At 41.4% G+C, this 14,668-nt stretch overlaps 1 protein-coding gene across 5 annotated transcripts in view; it reads left to right on the top strand.

Moving 5' to 3' along the window:
* LOC113033075 (uncharacterized) overlaps positions 1-14,668 on the top strand; it is a 308,229-nt gene that overhangs the window by 44,989 nt on the left and 248,572 nt on the right. For all 5 annotated transcript variants that reach the window (XM_026186380.2, XM_026186379.2, XM_026186378.2 and 2 more), the window contains exons 3-4: positions 6,802-6,844; positions 8,300-8,534. In XM_026186380.2, the coding sequence (XP_026042165.2) occupies positions 6,802-6,844; positions 8,300-8,534 (278 nt within the window). The remainder of the gene's footprint in view (positions 1-6,801; positions 6,845-8,299; positions 8,535-14,668) is intronic.

Below are 14,668 nucleotides of genomic sequence, written 5' to 3'. Positions count from 1 at the left end.
AATTATAATATTTTCATGCGTGAAAGGAGTTAGTGGCTTATTTCAAGTACTTTGCAATAATACAAAGTTTTCCAGTCAATGTGCAGCATTAATATGCGGATTAGGAACTTTCTACAATAATGATGTCTAATACTCCCCATTCTCCACATTTTAGCAATTCATTCTTAAGCATTTCCCTGTCTATTAGCAAGACCCCCCCCCCCCCCCTTTTTTTTTTTAATTTTCAAACATTGATCTGGCCCATTGCAATCAAAGATACCTTGATTATCTTAATACAATGAGCCAGGGAGGATAGTTAGTACTTTAGCTGGGGCCAGAGGGGGCAGCGAGCCGTGCACATGTAGCCTCTGTGCTGCTCCTGTTGGAGCATGCCAAGGTATTTGCCACTTCATCAGGTTCTTTGTTGTCTGCCTCTCTTTTGTGTTTCCCTTTAAATATTTTTTTAAGCAAAGCCATGGCTACAGACTTCTTAATACATCTTATCCAGGGGCCTTTTTGAGAAATCAGCTGTTTGGTTGGTTTTCTTCATCTTTGACTCTGGTGTATCCTCGCCTTATGTCTAATACTTATCATTGTGCATTTTAATCTCCTAAAGATACATTTAATATAACAATTGATGTAAAGACTGGCTTTTTACCAGTAAGAGTAACCGTTTCACCTGCGCATGAACATGAGCCTGATATGCCATGCACTTTTTTTATGTGCAGTACCTGAGGCCGGTCTGAATTTAAATTGACATGAAATATTTTCATTTTCCAAAGGACAAAAGTGTTGACTCGCCTCCAAAATACACTTGTTTGATTTCCCATGTGAACATAGTACACAGTGACACCCATAGCTTTCACCATTCAGAGACTCACTCACTCAGTCTCTCACTGTGCTCCGCATTTCAGAGTAATTTTCACTCCTGACACCACGGCTCTGCCTACCTGCCAATTTCTGCCTCAGTTCCTGAATGGGTGATTTGTAAAGCCATGTTCACCTCAACACTCAGAAGATTTACTCAGGAGTGAGCTTGCCAGGTATTTGAGCTGTCAGTTTGCTCTGTGTTCACAAACTTGCTGAAGGGAAAGTAATAGCCATACTCAGCCAGTTGACTCAGCCGGTTAAGTTGCTTTTTGAGATACAGTGGTATACATTTAGATTTCAGCTAATAATGCTGGCATTATTTAATTAGAATGAAGAACATTAGCTAGCTTTCTGACACATGAAGCTGATGATCTTTCTTTTTTTTATCCAAAAAAAAAAAACATTACATGTAAATGCAAATGAGCTACCTTTAATCATTAAGTTAAATAAAAGCCTAAAAAACTGTTATCCAAACAATACCCATTTCTTTAGTGCTTGCATATATACAGTATGGCAGCTCAACTTGTATTGTTGATTTGCCTACATATCTTCCTGGCTTTTCTTTCCCTGCTTCTGCTCCTGCCTTTCCTTTCCACATGATTTGTAAACAAGATGTAGTTGTTTTTGGGGCTGGAGGTCGTTGATTTGTCTCCTTCTCCCCGTAGGTCATTAAGGTCACCATAGCCCCGAAAGCATCAAGCTTAGAAAATGAGAAGCCCGCTCGGCTCTCCCGCTGGCAACCGGGAGCACCCCTTGCCCGCGCCCGCCCTGATGATTAATGCCACCCCCGTCCAGCCACAAACCTTTCTGCCTCAGATAATGCCAGGCAGCAAGCGCGGCTGACACTTTTAATGTATAATTAAGTAGAAAAAGTCAGCACTGGCTATGCAAATTTTTTAAAATGATAAATGACGCTGTACAGCAGCAGGGATTGATTTGGTGTAAATGAAACTAATTAAGGAAATGTCAAACATAATTAATAAAACAGGTTTAAGCTGCAAAACATTGTCAATTGAATGAATGAGGAGGCATTGGCTCCCATTGTTCAGGCTTTATTTAGGTCTTGTGTTTAGCTTGTTCCCTGCTCCAGAATGCTCTCTCCCCTCCTCACTCCCTCCGCCACCAATTCCCTGAGAGGGGGAAAATAAATTTGCTTGTCTCTCCACTGACTGTAGAAATTAATTGCTGAAATCTTGTCCCATCCAAGTGTTACATTCACACGCAGGACATTAACATAACTAATTTGAAAGAGCTCAAATGACTGCATAATGGAGCTCCGTCACCATGCATGACAGTCGCTGGTCATACCAAATTAGCTTGGCTTTATAATTGAAAAATTTCCCCCTCCTTTCTTATTTTTACATCATCTTCCCTCCACTTTTTACACATACTTTTTCACGTCTTCCTTGCTCCCTGCCCTCCTGTCGTATCTTTCCTTCTTGTTCAGTTTTCCTGATAAGAACAAAGGTTTTATAATTTACAAAAAGAGTGCTTGACCTATAATTAGAGAAGAGGAGTGAGGGGAGAGGAGGGGGAGTACCAAGTGGTGGCGGCAGAGTCAGATCCTTAGTCCTGGTAATGATGCTGGAGACCTTGTGGCCCCCAGGGAGGCAGAAGAATAATGGGATGGGCTATTTTTATGGGGGAGCAAAGCAATGGGCCACCAGCCGCTGGGATGCCGGTGCCTGCGTATGGTGCAGAGCAGCAGGGGCTAGCAAGGGGCTAGTGGGGGGCAAAGGAGGGTGAATACTCAACCTGCCAGATTGCCCGCTCTCAGCCCAGCCCATCAGTTCTGTTTGTCAGCCTGATGCACCGCTGTCGGCCTCCGTGCCCCCATGCCAGCCACAGACAGAGAGAATGTATGTGTGGGTGGCTGGGTGGGTTAGGGTGGGGGTGAAAACATCTGCCACTCAGAGGAGAACAGAGGGCTTAAAGATACAAGGTGAGGGACATAAAACAGTAAAGAGATGCATTTTCCTGAGCACGTGTATTAATTATGAAGACCTGGATTTAAATACTACTTTGCAAAGACATTTTTTAGCCTTTGAAACGGGTTGGAAGAAGCACTCTGCATATGAAAGGATCAGACTGAAACTGTTAAACTAACCAAATAATCAACTTTTATAATCTAAAGTTTTTCTGTTTTCCCAAACTAAAATACATTTTAGATGTAGATACTTTTTAGTGTTGTTTACTGTTTGACCCAAACCTGGTGATAATAGATATCTTTAATAATGCGCCTGTGTGCCGAACAACACAGCAGACCTACAGCTGCCAATATTTTTTTGTGCTTCGGTTCAACATACTCTAACCACTGCTATTTATCATACTCCCACGTTACAATTCTCAAGAGTTGGAGTAGCAAAAGAAACAAAAACAGAAAAATAAAAAAGTACGAGAAGAAAAGGATACAATAAAACACAAAACTGCAAAATAAAATAGGCGCAGTCTTTATTCCCATTGCATTTTCACTCTCATCTTTATTTCATTATTCCACTAAGAATTCTTATCCCAGCCAAAAGTAAAGCTCGACTGTGTTTATATATATTTTTTTAAATACGTAAAAAGTTAAAGCTCTTCTGTAAACCCACAGACACTCAAGTGAAATATAGTTGATAAATTTTGCTTAAAGTTTCTGTATTGTTTTTGAAACTTGTAAGCAATAGATCCAGCAGTACAATACATGATAGTATATCATATATAAGATGGGAAATGACGACCGGGCCACAGGTCTAACACAGGCAACCAGTCAAAATGATATATTTAGGATAAATTACAAGTTAACCGAACAAGCACATCTGTAGCAGAAAGCCGAGGAGATTTCGAACTCATATATACATATATCTGTATAATCATATACAATATCGTTTGTGGCTAGGATTAATGTAAAACCTAGTATCATTTGTGGAGAAAAAAGGTGAGGTGAGACAAACAAATAGTTAGTTTTAGGTGTTTTAACATTTTATGATACGTTTTGTAACATCACAGTGTTAAAACTGCCATAATCCTAAAATTCTCTCAAAACTAATATTTTACACTGGTGTTCAAAAAAGTGAAATATCCATTCACCGTCTTCTGCCACTTATCCAATTCAGGGCTGCACAGGCTGGAACCTATCCTAGGGCCAGAGACAGGACACAGCCAGGATAGGTGCAGTCCAGCTTTTGTCGCAGAAACCTGGATCAGCCAATTAAAATCTGTTCCCAAAATCAGTCTGAAATGCATAACATTATTGCATGTATGTGATGGTTCATAAGATGAAATCAGCTGATACTGTGCTTCTAGCTACATGAGTATGCTCTGCAAGAGAGTAATCAGTTGCTTCCATGAGCATGTAAAGTTGTGGCAACAAACTTACACGTCTTGCAGTCAGAAAGTTCAGAAACTGTTATTGTTGCACACACACACTGAACTAACCTGCGTGTCGAGGATCATTGCTGATGATGAGCTTGCTCTCAGAAACTAAAGAGCAGTCTTGACTGGAAGAGTCTGCAGTCTCTGCCATGAGAACTTGTCAGAAGCACGAGCAAGAGCATCATTTTCTTTGACATTCATAGGATTGTGCACTGTGAGTTTGTCCTCCAGGCTGTCAAAGCTGAGTTACACTGCAACATCTTAAAGCGTCTTAGGGAGAACATTCGCTACACACAACCTGAACTGTGGTGCATGTCAATAATAGCCTGCCGAAAAGGCACGTTTTAATTCATACACACATATTTTTCTATACTGCCATGTTAAATGTAACCCGTTTACACAAACGCATAATTGAATTTTAAAATTAGACACTTAAAAGACAAAAACATATATAATGTATGTAAATGTAAATATTAATATACATATTAAAAATGTCTTCATAATAGTGACATTTCTAAGGCGAGTGGCTTTCCACCATAATGTATGAGCGAATGGTTAAATTACAGTATTTGTGTATTTAATGTAAATGATAAAACATTATATTATTATGGAACATATGCAGAAAACATAAAAAAAACATCATGCTTCATGTTTACTAGACTCATAATTGCTACAGTTTTGTTTTATAAAAAACATAGAATGAGAGTCTAAAAAAGAGATGCTATTTGAGGCAACAACAATCTCTTCTTTTAATTTTATGTATTGTTAAAACATGGTGGTTTAATTAATTTCATTTAATTAATTTTGTTTATATTATTAATGTGAACACTGAAAATGTACATAGACCAGTATTGAGCAGCACTTCATAAATATTGTGGTTGGTCCATTGAGCAGTATGTCCTGAATCTAGCTAGAGGAGGTAATTTCACATGAATTATTACCTAATGCACTTGAAAGGTTATAAAATGTCTGCATATTAAAAGTGCAGTTTATTTCTGCTGCCCAACTTGAATATAAAGTTACAGTCTATTTGTTGATTGCTTGATCTTAGTTTTTAGCAAACCAGCCAAAGTAGTGGAGCAGTTCTGCATTGTATGCTCGAGTAGCACATGAACACGTAGATGACTGGACTGCATAAATGATGATGTACATAATCATATTTGCAGCTAATTTCTCTAAACACATATCTGAATATTCAAAATCAGAATCTAGAAACTGGAAGCTTTGTGGGTCAATACTTTGGGTTGGTTTTGGGTGTGGGTGTACAGTTTGGAGTGGAGTGAAACTGAGGAACACAACTCTTTTTAAAATGTATCTAAATTCTAAACAGTGAGAGGCTCATGGAATAGGTAGTCAGTTATCCTTTATCCAGAAATCTGCTGGCCAAAACACTGGCTGTCACCTCCAGAGGTTGAATCAACAGATCTTCACCAATGATTTAATGAGACTGACTAGTAGAAAACTTTGATTCGTGTATGTGTACTGTATTCTGCAGAAAATCTACCCATAGTCTGAAGATGTATTTTAACATCAGTCAAAGTAAAGAAAAGTGTGTGCTCTACAGTTGTTTGATTAGAAACTGGTTAATTAGGGACAATATCTATGTATCAGTGCAACGTAGGTGCACAATAGGTGTTGTATTCTGGCAAAAGGAGCAATCCCTCAAATGTTTTGAACATTTTCCTCAAAGTTTCCCAAGTGATATTTCACTTTTCATGTTATTTTCTTTTTTCCCCACATTTGCCTGTGACTCTTTCATACAACCCGATCCTTAAAATGCCAAGGGTCACGTGTCAAACATATGCAGCACGGATTGCAATTTATTACCCCACATTTGCCTGATAATTTTTCTCTTTTGACAAGCTTAGGTAAATCATAAAGCCTACTCTATAATGTATGAGGGCTCCGCTGGCTTGATGAGTAAAGTCTGTTGCTATTGGCTGTTACCCCTGTGGTGTTTGAGTTCCCATAAGACCAATAAGACTTGTCTGTATTCTAGCGTGACTCGAATCACTGCAGGAACAGGTAAGGTCCAGGTATTTATAGTAACTATATGCAAATGGATGAGTGCCATGTTGGACTCTTAGTGCAGAGGTGACAGTTAAATACATGTACATAGAAGGAGAAATATATGGGCTTCGCCCTCTCTTTGAGACAAGTCTAATCAGTTAGGATTGCCTTCTCTCCTCATTTCATTTGAATATATTCAGCTTGGACTTATTCTAAGGAAGTGTCTCCCATGTATATTATTCCTTCCCGCTGAAGGCTCATTATTTTACAGCAGGGTGTGTGAGAGGCGGCCCCAGTCTCTGAACTCTCTGTCGAGGCTGTATTAATCAAACTTCACGCAGCGGGAAAGGGTCCACCCGCTGACATGGCACTGCTCACTCTACACTTGAGGACAAAAGGGAAAACACACAACCTGAGCCATTACTGTGAAACATCTGCAGCTTTTAAGCATTACCACTTGTCATTATTTCAACAGCAGTAGCCACATGCGAGTCCAAAGATTGTCTCAAAGAATTTGAAACGACCGTTGACGCGTTTTGGCCGATATGTCATATAATAACATTGTCCTCTTCTTCCTTTTCACTACAGTGGATAACAAGATCTTTGCATGGGGAAATGGCACCAGTGGACAGTAAGTAAATGTCAGAAGTAACGTTATCTGTCTTGCTTTGATGGTGTGTGAAGGATGAGGATGAGTAGTGATACTTTGGGGAACTACTCATCTGTCTGTGAAGCTATCAGTTTGTTCTGCCCACTGGCCATTCAAACGTCTTATTGTTTTCTGCCGGTGTACTGCATGGCTGTATATTAATCGGACGAAAGAGGCTAGCTGACAGACAAACAAACTCAGACATAGTTATAAACAAACAGAAGTTGTTTATCTTTTGATGAGCTTCCTTGTTAAAACTTCTCCAGCCAGGAGCCAGTCTGGCTCTAATGACATTTAAGGGCATGGGGACTACAGTGATTCAGTGGCCCTCAAGTACTCAAACAGCTGCATGGCAGACCTCAGAGAAATACATAAAAGGAACAAAGGCATCACTTCTCACTCTCTCATCATTTCCCATTGTCCCTTAGTCTCCTTCTCTCAATCTCCATTTCTCTGTCTGCGGTTCTCTCTCTACTGATGATGCTTTGACCTGTCTAAGCAGGTCGGGGCTCTCTAGTGGGGCGCTTATAGTTGGAGGAGCCTATAGTTGGAGTTCTGCAACACCCACTTGCAGAGCAAAGGGTGAGCATCTGTGTTACACAACTGGCACTCTGATATCTGAAAATTCCTCAGCTCTCCTGTGTGTCTCACTGGAGGCGAGAGAGGAGAAGAGTACGAGGGAGCTGTGTAAATTTAAACTGGCAAACTTTCTGATGGAAATAGCTGTGACCCCAGAGTGGTCTTGTCTTGAGTTGAAGCATTGTTGTAATCAATACAGGCTCTCGTGGGGATGACGGGCGAGGACCTTTCGTTCCCCGTTTGTGGAAATAATGGAGAAGACTGTTTGTTATTTTTCCCAGACATGCCGCAAACTAGCAGATATGGCCGGGGCATTGCAGGTTATGACGCTGGCTCAGGGAAACAAATACAAAGAGGAGCATTTTATCAAGAAGCAAACAGCAGAGCTCCGTTTGAAGCTGCTGGGAGCTCATAGGTCACAGGGGTGCTGGGGCTGCGTTTGACCAGCTCATCTTGAAACAGGGGCTTGGATGTTCTTTGTTCACTCGCACTAGGCATGCAGAAGCAGAAACGAGTCTCGGCTCTGGCCTGTGTAAAGTCATTTGTACAGCTTCAAATTAAGTTGGGTTCAGCGATTTCCCCGGAATGTAAAACTGACCTCACTGAAACATGCTTATTAGGCGACTCTTGTTTGGTTAGAAGAAAAATAGCTCAAAGGTAAAATTATAGTATCATTGGAGTAGTGCAAGTAAAAGCGATTTCTGGTGGTGTCTTTTGTTATGTTGCAATAAAATAAAGAAAATTAAAGAAAATAAACTTTTAAAGTGTAAATAGCAGAATATAAAGAATATTGAATGACTGCAGAAGAAGAAAAAGCCTAAAGGTATTTTCTGTCTTATTTTCTTTTTTTTTTCCTAGGCTGGGTAATGGAGAGAGGGCAGTAAAAAAACAGCCAGTCGAAGTCAAATTGCCACAGGAACTAAACGTCAGAGGAAGTCACCTAGATGGGAATTTTGCCAATGTAGTTGGCATAGCCTGTGGAAGCCGACACTCCTTCATATGGACCGAAACTGGGCAGGTCTACAGTTTTGGGAACAACTTTTATGCTCAGCTAGGCTATGACTTCCAGAGGGCTGACTTCAAAGAGAACCAGGTATGAAGATTATGGTTTCTTTACAGTTATGCACAAATCGTTACCCAATCCATCACTACTCCCAGTGGCTTCTGATTATCTTAAAGTTGTTTGGGTCATATTTACATAAACGCAATATAGAAAAATGAAGAGCTGGGAAAGAAGGTTTAGGCTAACACAGCTAAGAATGTTGTGAAGCCTATTGGGCAAAAATCTAAGAAGTATTGAGAGGAAGAGTTTCAATCCAGAAAGAGGTTCACAGTGTTTGTGTAATTGCTCTCACTGATGGAAGAGGGAGCCAAAATTTACACACTGCAGATGCAAAATTAATATGATTTTTTAATGACCCCTTTAAACATCCACACAGTCTCTTAGCTATAATATTAGTTTTTAATTCACTGTTGGGAGTAGGGGCAGGTCTACGTGATGGATACCTCAAGAGCCTGGATAGCTTCTTGTTAGTTGCCTCTCAAGCTTTGTCCTTACGTGGCTTACTATACAGTAGCATGCTGCTGAACCACACAAATCCTAAATTAAGTGCTGTGGAATTGAAATTGGCTCTCTTGTGAAGTGTTCCACTTGCATTGGAGCTTAATTTTGCCTACTCATATCATTTGATTCAGTCCCTCAGTCCCTCTTTTGCTCGCTGCAGCCCATCGCTCCCTCTTCCTTCTCATGCAAAATAAGCCCATTTACCACAATGTGGCAGTGTCTAGGTGAATGATTGCCACTCAGCACTTGATATATGGGTATGTGCTGCTGTGTGCATGTGTGCTGGATATATTATATTTCCAACAGATTCTCCCAGCATTTTGCAGCAACATTAGTGCGTTATACACTATGTGAAGCTCTTTAGGCTCATTTTCGTAATGAGTGGATTTAAAAATAGATTAATATGTTTGTACTTCATTCTACTCTATTTCTTGGCCCAAATATTGTTGCCTGTTTTGTCATTACTGAAAGGCTGGCTTTTACAGTCAGTTGTTTAAGACAAACATCCAATAGAGAGGCCTTTCAGTTCATATGAGACAGGCCTCATACATGAGGGCAAAAGGTAGCCAGCCACCAAGCAGTGTGTCAAGGTTCATGGGCTTAAGTTCTTACCTGTTCTCAATGACAAAGGCCATTTGGATCTGCATGACTGCTCCCACTTCTAAAATCTTGCTACTAAAGAAAAAACATGGGCCCCAGTGGTATGACTATCCCAGACTTATATGTTCATCTCTCTAGGCTTACTTGTGTCCTCTGATTGCCTCAGGTGGAGACCCAAACCTGGCCCTGTCCGTTACCACCCAGCTCCCACTTCTTTCATCCCTTTGCCTTTCTGTATACACTCTCCTTCTGAAGGACCAGACAGGCTGCTCCATCTTCAGCTGTCCTCCAGTCTCCTGACTATATGATACTGGCTATTGTTGTAAAGAATCTATAGGCTGGAACTGCCTGCTTCACCCCTAAGGCTCAGTTTCCCCTTTTTGTCTGAAATGGAGTGGTAGCAAAGCGCAGAGATCTAAGAAACACTATATTCTGTTCTTTATTGGCCCAGTGATAAGGTATTGGGATTCCGCTCACACCTGCGAGCCCTTTGTTCAGGCCCGCTATGGCGTTTCACCTGCACCAGACAAGGTTAGACAGATCGCCTATTTAATGGTTTGATTGACATTATTTTAATGTAACACCGTGGGGAGCGATACGTCTTTGAACAGAAAAGAAAGTTAACCTTATATTTCTCCAGGACACCCCCCCCTCCCCATTAGAACAATGACATTGGCATTTTCTTGGGATTTTGTTTGCACATAGGACATTCTGAGGTGCCTTATATAATACATTATAATAAAAACTTGCAGTAGGTATTGTGGTAGCTTTTTTTTAGTATCAAGCCTGCATCATATACCATACATCTACTTCTTTTTTTCCATTTATTGATTTTTTTCCCTCTGAACACTGCATAGCTTAGTTTCTAAGTAGGCTAACACCTTCTTGCTAAAAATGTACCAGTGTATTTCTACAAAAGTAAGCAAAAAGCGACCAGGGGAGCAAGAAAATAAACTCTGTTCCTAAGTGTGACACGTGTGCAGCTTGAGCTTGGCATGGCATCCGTGTTCAGCCTGGCTGCGCACAACTTGTTTGAATGTCATATTTATCCCTGTGTTTTGTCAGAAAATTAACTTCCTGTGAGTTTGCGGCAGAGCCGAGCATATGGCCACAGCTCTCTGGAGATGACAGCCTAGCGGAGCGGGAGCTCGCCGGTGCCGCTGCCCTGCTCTGGCGGCAGATGCTCCGGGCTTCTCCGCGATTAAGTGGAGATCATCACTGTTTTCTTTGAGCACCGCTGTGCCTTGTACTCTGAAGTGTTCAGTTAATCACTGCCTGCCTCCCTGCCTTTTCCACGCAAGCTGCCAAAGCACTCATTAAGTTTGAATCTCCCTCTTACTGCTCGCTTGCTCACCGGCTCGATATATTTTGTGACTGAATCTTAGCAGTCACCCTTTCTGAGGTTTTGTTGCACCTGTTTACATGAAGGATTGTACAAAGGCAGTATTTTTTGTTTGAGTACTGTATGTGATTCTATCTCTAGCCATGGTTCATTTGTTGTGTATCTTGTGTATATAAGAAAAAGCCACTCTATAAGTTACCGAATGTTTCCTTTAGCTTGTGAATACCGATGTGCTCTGTTTTTCCCTAAGTGCCAAAATACTTCCTTCACAGGCCTCTGAGGGAAGTGAAGTCTGTTCCACAGTTGTGTTTTTTCTCATTGAGAAACACTGATAGTCACATTTACAGCTGTAAAACACGACTCTGTTATCCACTGAGTATGTTGAATGTATAGAATCAGAGCGCAGGTATAATGTAAGTCATAATATTAAAATAAAATAAAAAAACTGAGCATTTGCTAACTCCCACCGCCTCCCAGGCCAAGTATCTCACATCCAGTTGTGTTGTATCTCCTACACAAACAGCCATGTATTGTTAATGTGAAACATTGTGACACGCTTTAACCCTGATTGATCTTGATCTCCGACACAAATAATAATGTGATTACAGGCTTTTCTCTGCCTCTGTCTTCGCTGCAGTGGAAAATAACATTAGGACTATCCTTTCATGTTAATCGCCTTGGTTGGAAGTATACCTCAGTGCACCAATAGGCCTCAGTAATGCCTCCTTTCTTCTAAAAAAACCCATCCAAAATAACCTATTTGCAGCACACCCACACACACGTTGCTTAGCTGTGTAACACTGTTATTCTGCACCAATCAAAGCCTGGCTTGCTTGTCCTGGTGCGGTGATCATTCCCCCCACAATAGCGGGATGGCATTACTGCGCTTTTGAAAGCATTTGCATGGCAAAGCAATAACATGCACCTTGTAAATAAAGGAATTGATCCTGTTCATCTCAGGTTGGATTTCCTGGATAAAGCTGTGGAAAATGGATCCCTGTATCGTATCGCGTCAATATACACACTCTGTTTCCTCATCCTCAAGTTTACTCTGCAGTAGGAATCTTCTTCTTAATCTCGTCTGTCAGGCTGTCAGGCAGACACAGAGAAATGTTTGCGATTCCCTCTGCTACACTGGTTACTTGGCAGACAGCTGATTAGTGCCAGTTTGCCTCGTTCCCAGTATGCAGATACCCAGATAGAAAGCTGGCCCCATTCATTGAGTCCAAGTACCAAAATAGCAATTGCTGTTCTCAATCAACTATGAAGAAATGGGTTTGCATTGTTGGAAGAGGTTGATTTGAGACTTTTTGAAGAGGCTCTTGAAATTACTTTCAAATCAGCCCGAGCTGACAGACAGCTGGTCGAGCATCATGCTGCTGTGTGCGGTCAGCAATAAAGAATAATGTTGTTTTTTTCTTTTCTTTCTTTTCTTTTTTTAAAATCATAACTCATACTATATGAGCATTACGCCTTTGCACCCTCTGGGCCCGCGCATTGTTATTCGTCACAATAGACGTTTATCTCCTCTACTTAGATTTAAATGTATTCACAACTGTACAAATTGCCACTGTGCTCTTGGCAAGGTACAACTAATTTTTAGACGAGGAAATTCCTTGTCAGGAGCAGCCAAGGGAGAAGGTGTCAGATTGATACCAGAAGTACACTAACGGCTGTGCGGGAGCATAAGCGTTTGCTGCGCTTCGGTGGCGGTGCGTTTGATTTCAACACTGACCACCAGTGATGCCAACCCTGTAGTCCTTATATGAGCTGCCTCTTGAGACATAAACATAGACAGCCCTCCCCCACATCTCACTCAAACTGATGCTGCTGAAGTAAAGAGACAGAGAGGGGAAGAAAGTGAGACACTGCCAGACAATAAAGCCGTTGTAGAGTATATACTCTACTTGCTTGCCTATTGTTACACTGCGGTAAGTGGGAACTCAGTGTGGGTGTACAGTGACCTCAGCTACTCTACCCATCTCCCCTAGGAGGACCTCAAAGGGCACTCGTTCAGTTCCTTATTGCACGCCCTGGGCTTTGCTGCAAAATGAGAGACAACAAAGAAAAAAGAAAAAGAAAGAGAACCGAGGGAGGTAGTCTCAACTTTACAGGAAGGCTAACCTGTGCCTTTGGAAATCCTGCATCTTTTTAAAAGTGCCTATCTTCCTGACTCTTAACGGTATCTGACAGAGTTTTTCGGGGCTGGAAGTGCTCAGTGTGATGACTTCTGTTGCACTCTGGAAATATTCTTTTTACCATAAGATGTTATGCAAAGCTTACCCTTAAAATGTGTATTGTTTTCTCAGTGTGAATGAGAGGATATGGTGTTTGTGACCTTGTTTCAGTTTGAATCATGTGCCCTGCTGTTTCCCCAATATGCCCCTAGTGTATGTAATGCTGAAAGCACATTTAGTATCAATAATTCTGTACATTTCCTTCTGGAAAACTAATTCTCATAATAGGATTTTGTCAATGTGATTTGAATAATGATCTCAAAACATCCCATTTTAGGCTACTTAACTAAATAGAATATTACTGATTGCAATACTTATCCATGGTAGGGGTTTTGGTAACCTTCTTTTCTGTTTCTTGCCAACAGCCAATTTTCTCTCAATTAAAGCATGATATTAGCACTCAGTAGGGCATAAACAGAAATAACCGTACACTGCTGAATATCACGCCTTGATTATGAGCTTAAGAGTGGGTGTACAGATGGATTCTGTTTCTATACTCCTATTAGAGAGCTGCTGTTTATATGTGTGTGCATATGTGTCTGTGTCAGAGAAATGGAGAGGGAATCGCTGCCTGCATGTGCAGGAGTGTGTGTCTTTGGCAGCAGGAAAAGCTGGAAGTTTTCAGCTCTCTCCTGTTAAAACCTCTGGAAAGGGAGGGCAGAGGTAATAAAAGAAAAAAAAAAAGAAAAAGTCACAGGTATAGTAAGAAGGAAAAGTGTATCGTTACATTGAGAGCCAGTCAGTGGCAATGCCAGTTGGCCAAAGTTAGCAGGAAGCTGTCCTAGTAAATGGCAGCAGCTGCTCGCAGTTCGAGAGAGCATGTCCCAGTCAGAGGAGAAAAGCGATGGCATCTACATTAATACTACCTTAATGGCCCATCTGGCGCTCCGTAGGGTCCCTGGCTGCGCCACCGACTCATAGGCGTTTGACAGGCAGTCTCCAGCGCACCAGACGCGCATGGCATGCCAAATGGCTGGGAGACGCCTCCGTGGCGCACAGATCTGTCAAACTCTCTGACGCTGTAGTCACACAGGCAAGGGAAGTTAAGGCAAGTTTTCACACGTGATTGGTTCTTGACATGGATGGGGAGAGGGAGGGGGCAGAAGGAGAATGACTGGCTTGTCTGTCTCTCTTTCCTCCACAGCCTCCTTAAATGCAAACACACATATGTGCACACTCACAGGGCATGCACACATAATCATTCACACCCTCACACGTATGCGCACGCTCTTCATACTAGATGCTAAGTTGCCATGACCAGATTAAACCTCAATGAGAAAGCCAGGTTAAGATTAGCCAGTGGTGGATTCACTGTGCTCTGATGGCAAATGGAGATAACAAATATTATTTTCGCTGCAAGTCACAGCCTCTCTCTGTAAACAAATGCTGGAACTAATTGCTTCATTGGAAGAAATTGTGGAAGGTCTTATCAAAACACCACAGGGGTTTCTGGCTATAATTGGCATAATTGGTTGACACAGCAG

Source organism: Astatotilapia calliptera, chromosome 12, assembly GCF_964374335.1.
Source record: "Astatotilapia calliptera chromosome 12, fAstCal68.1, whole genome shotgun sequence".
NCBI classification, from domain to species: domain Eukaryota; kingdom Metazoa; phylum Chordata; class Actinopteri; order Cichliformes; family Cichlidae; genus Astatotilapia; species Astatotilapia calliptera.
This window is presented reverse-complemented; position numbering and strand designations above follow the sequence as displayed.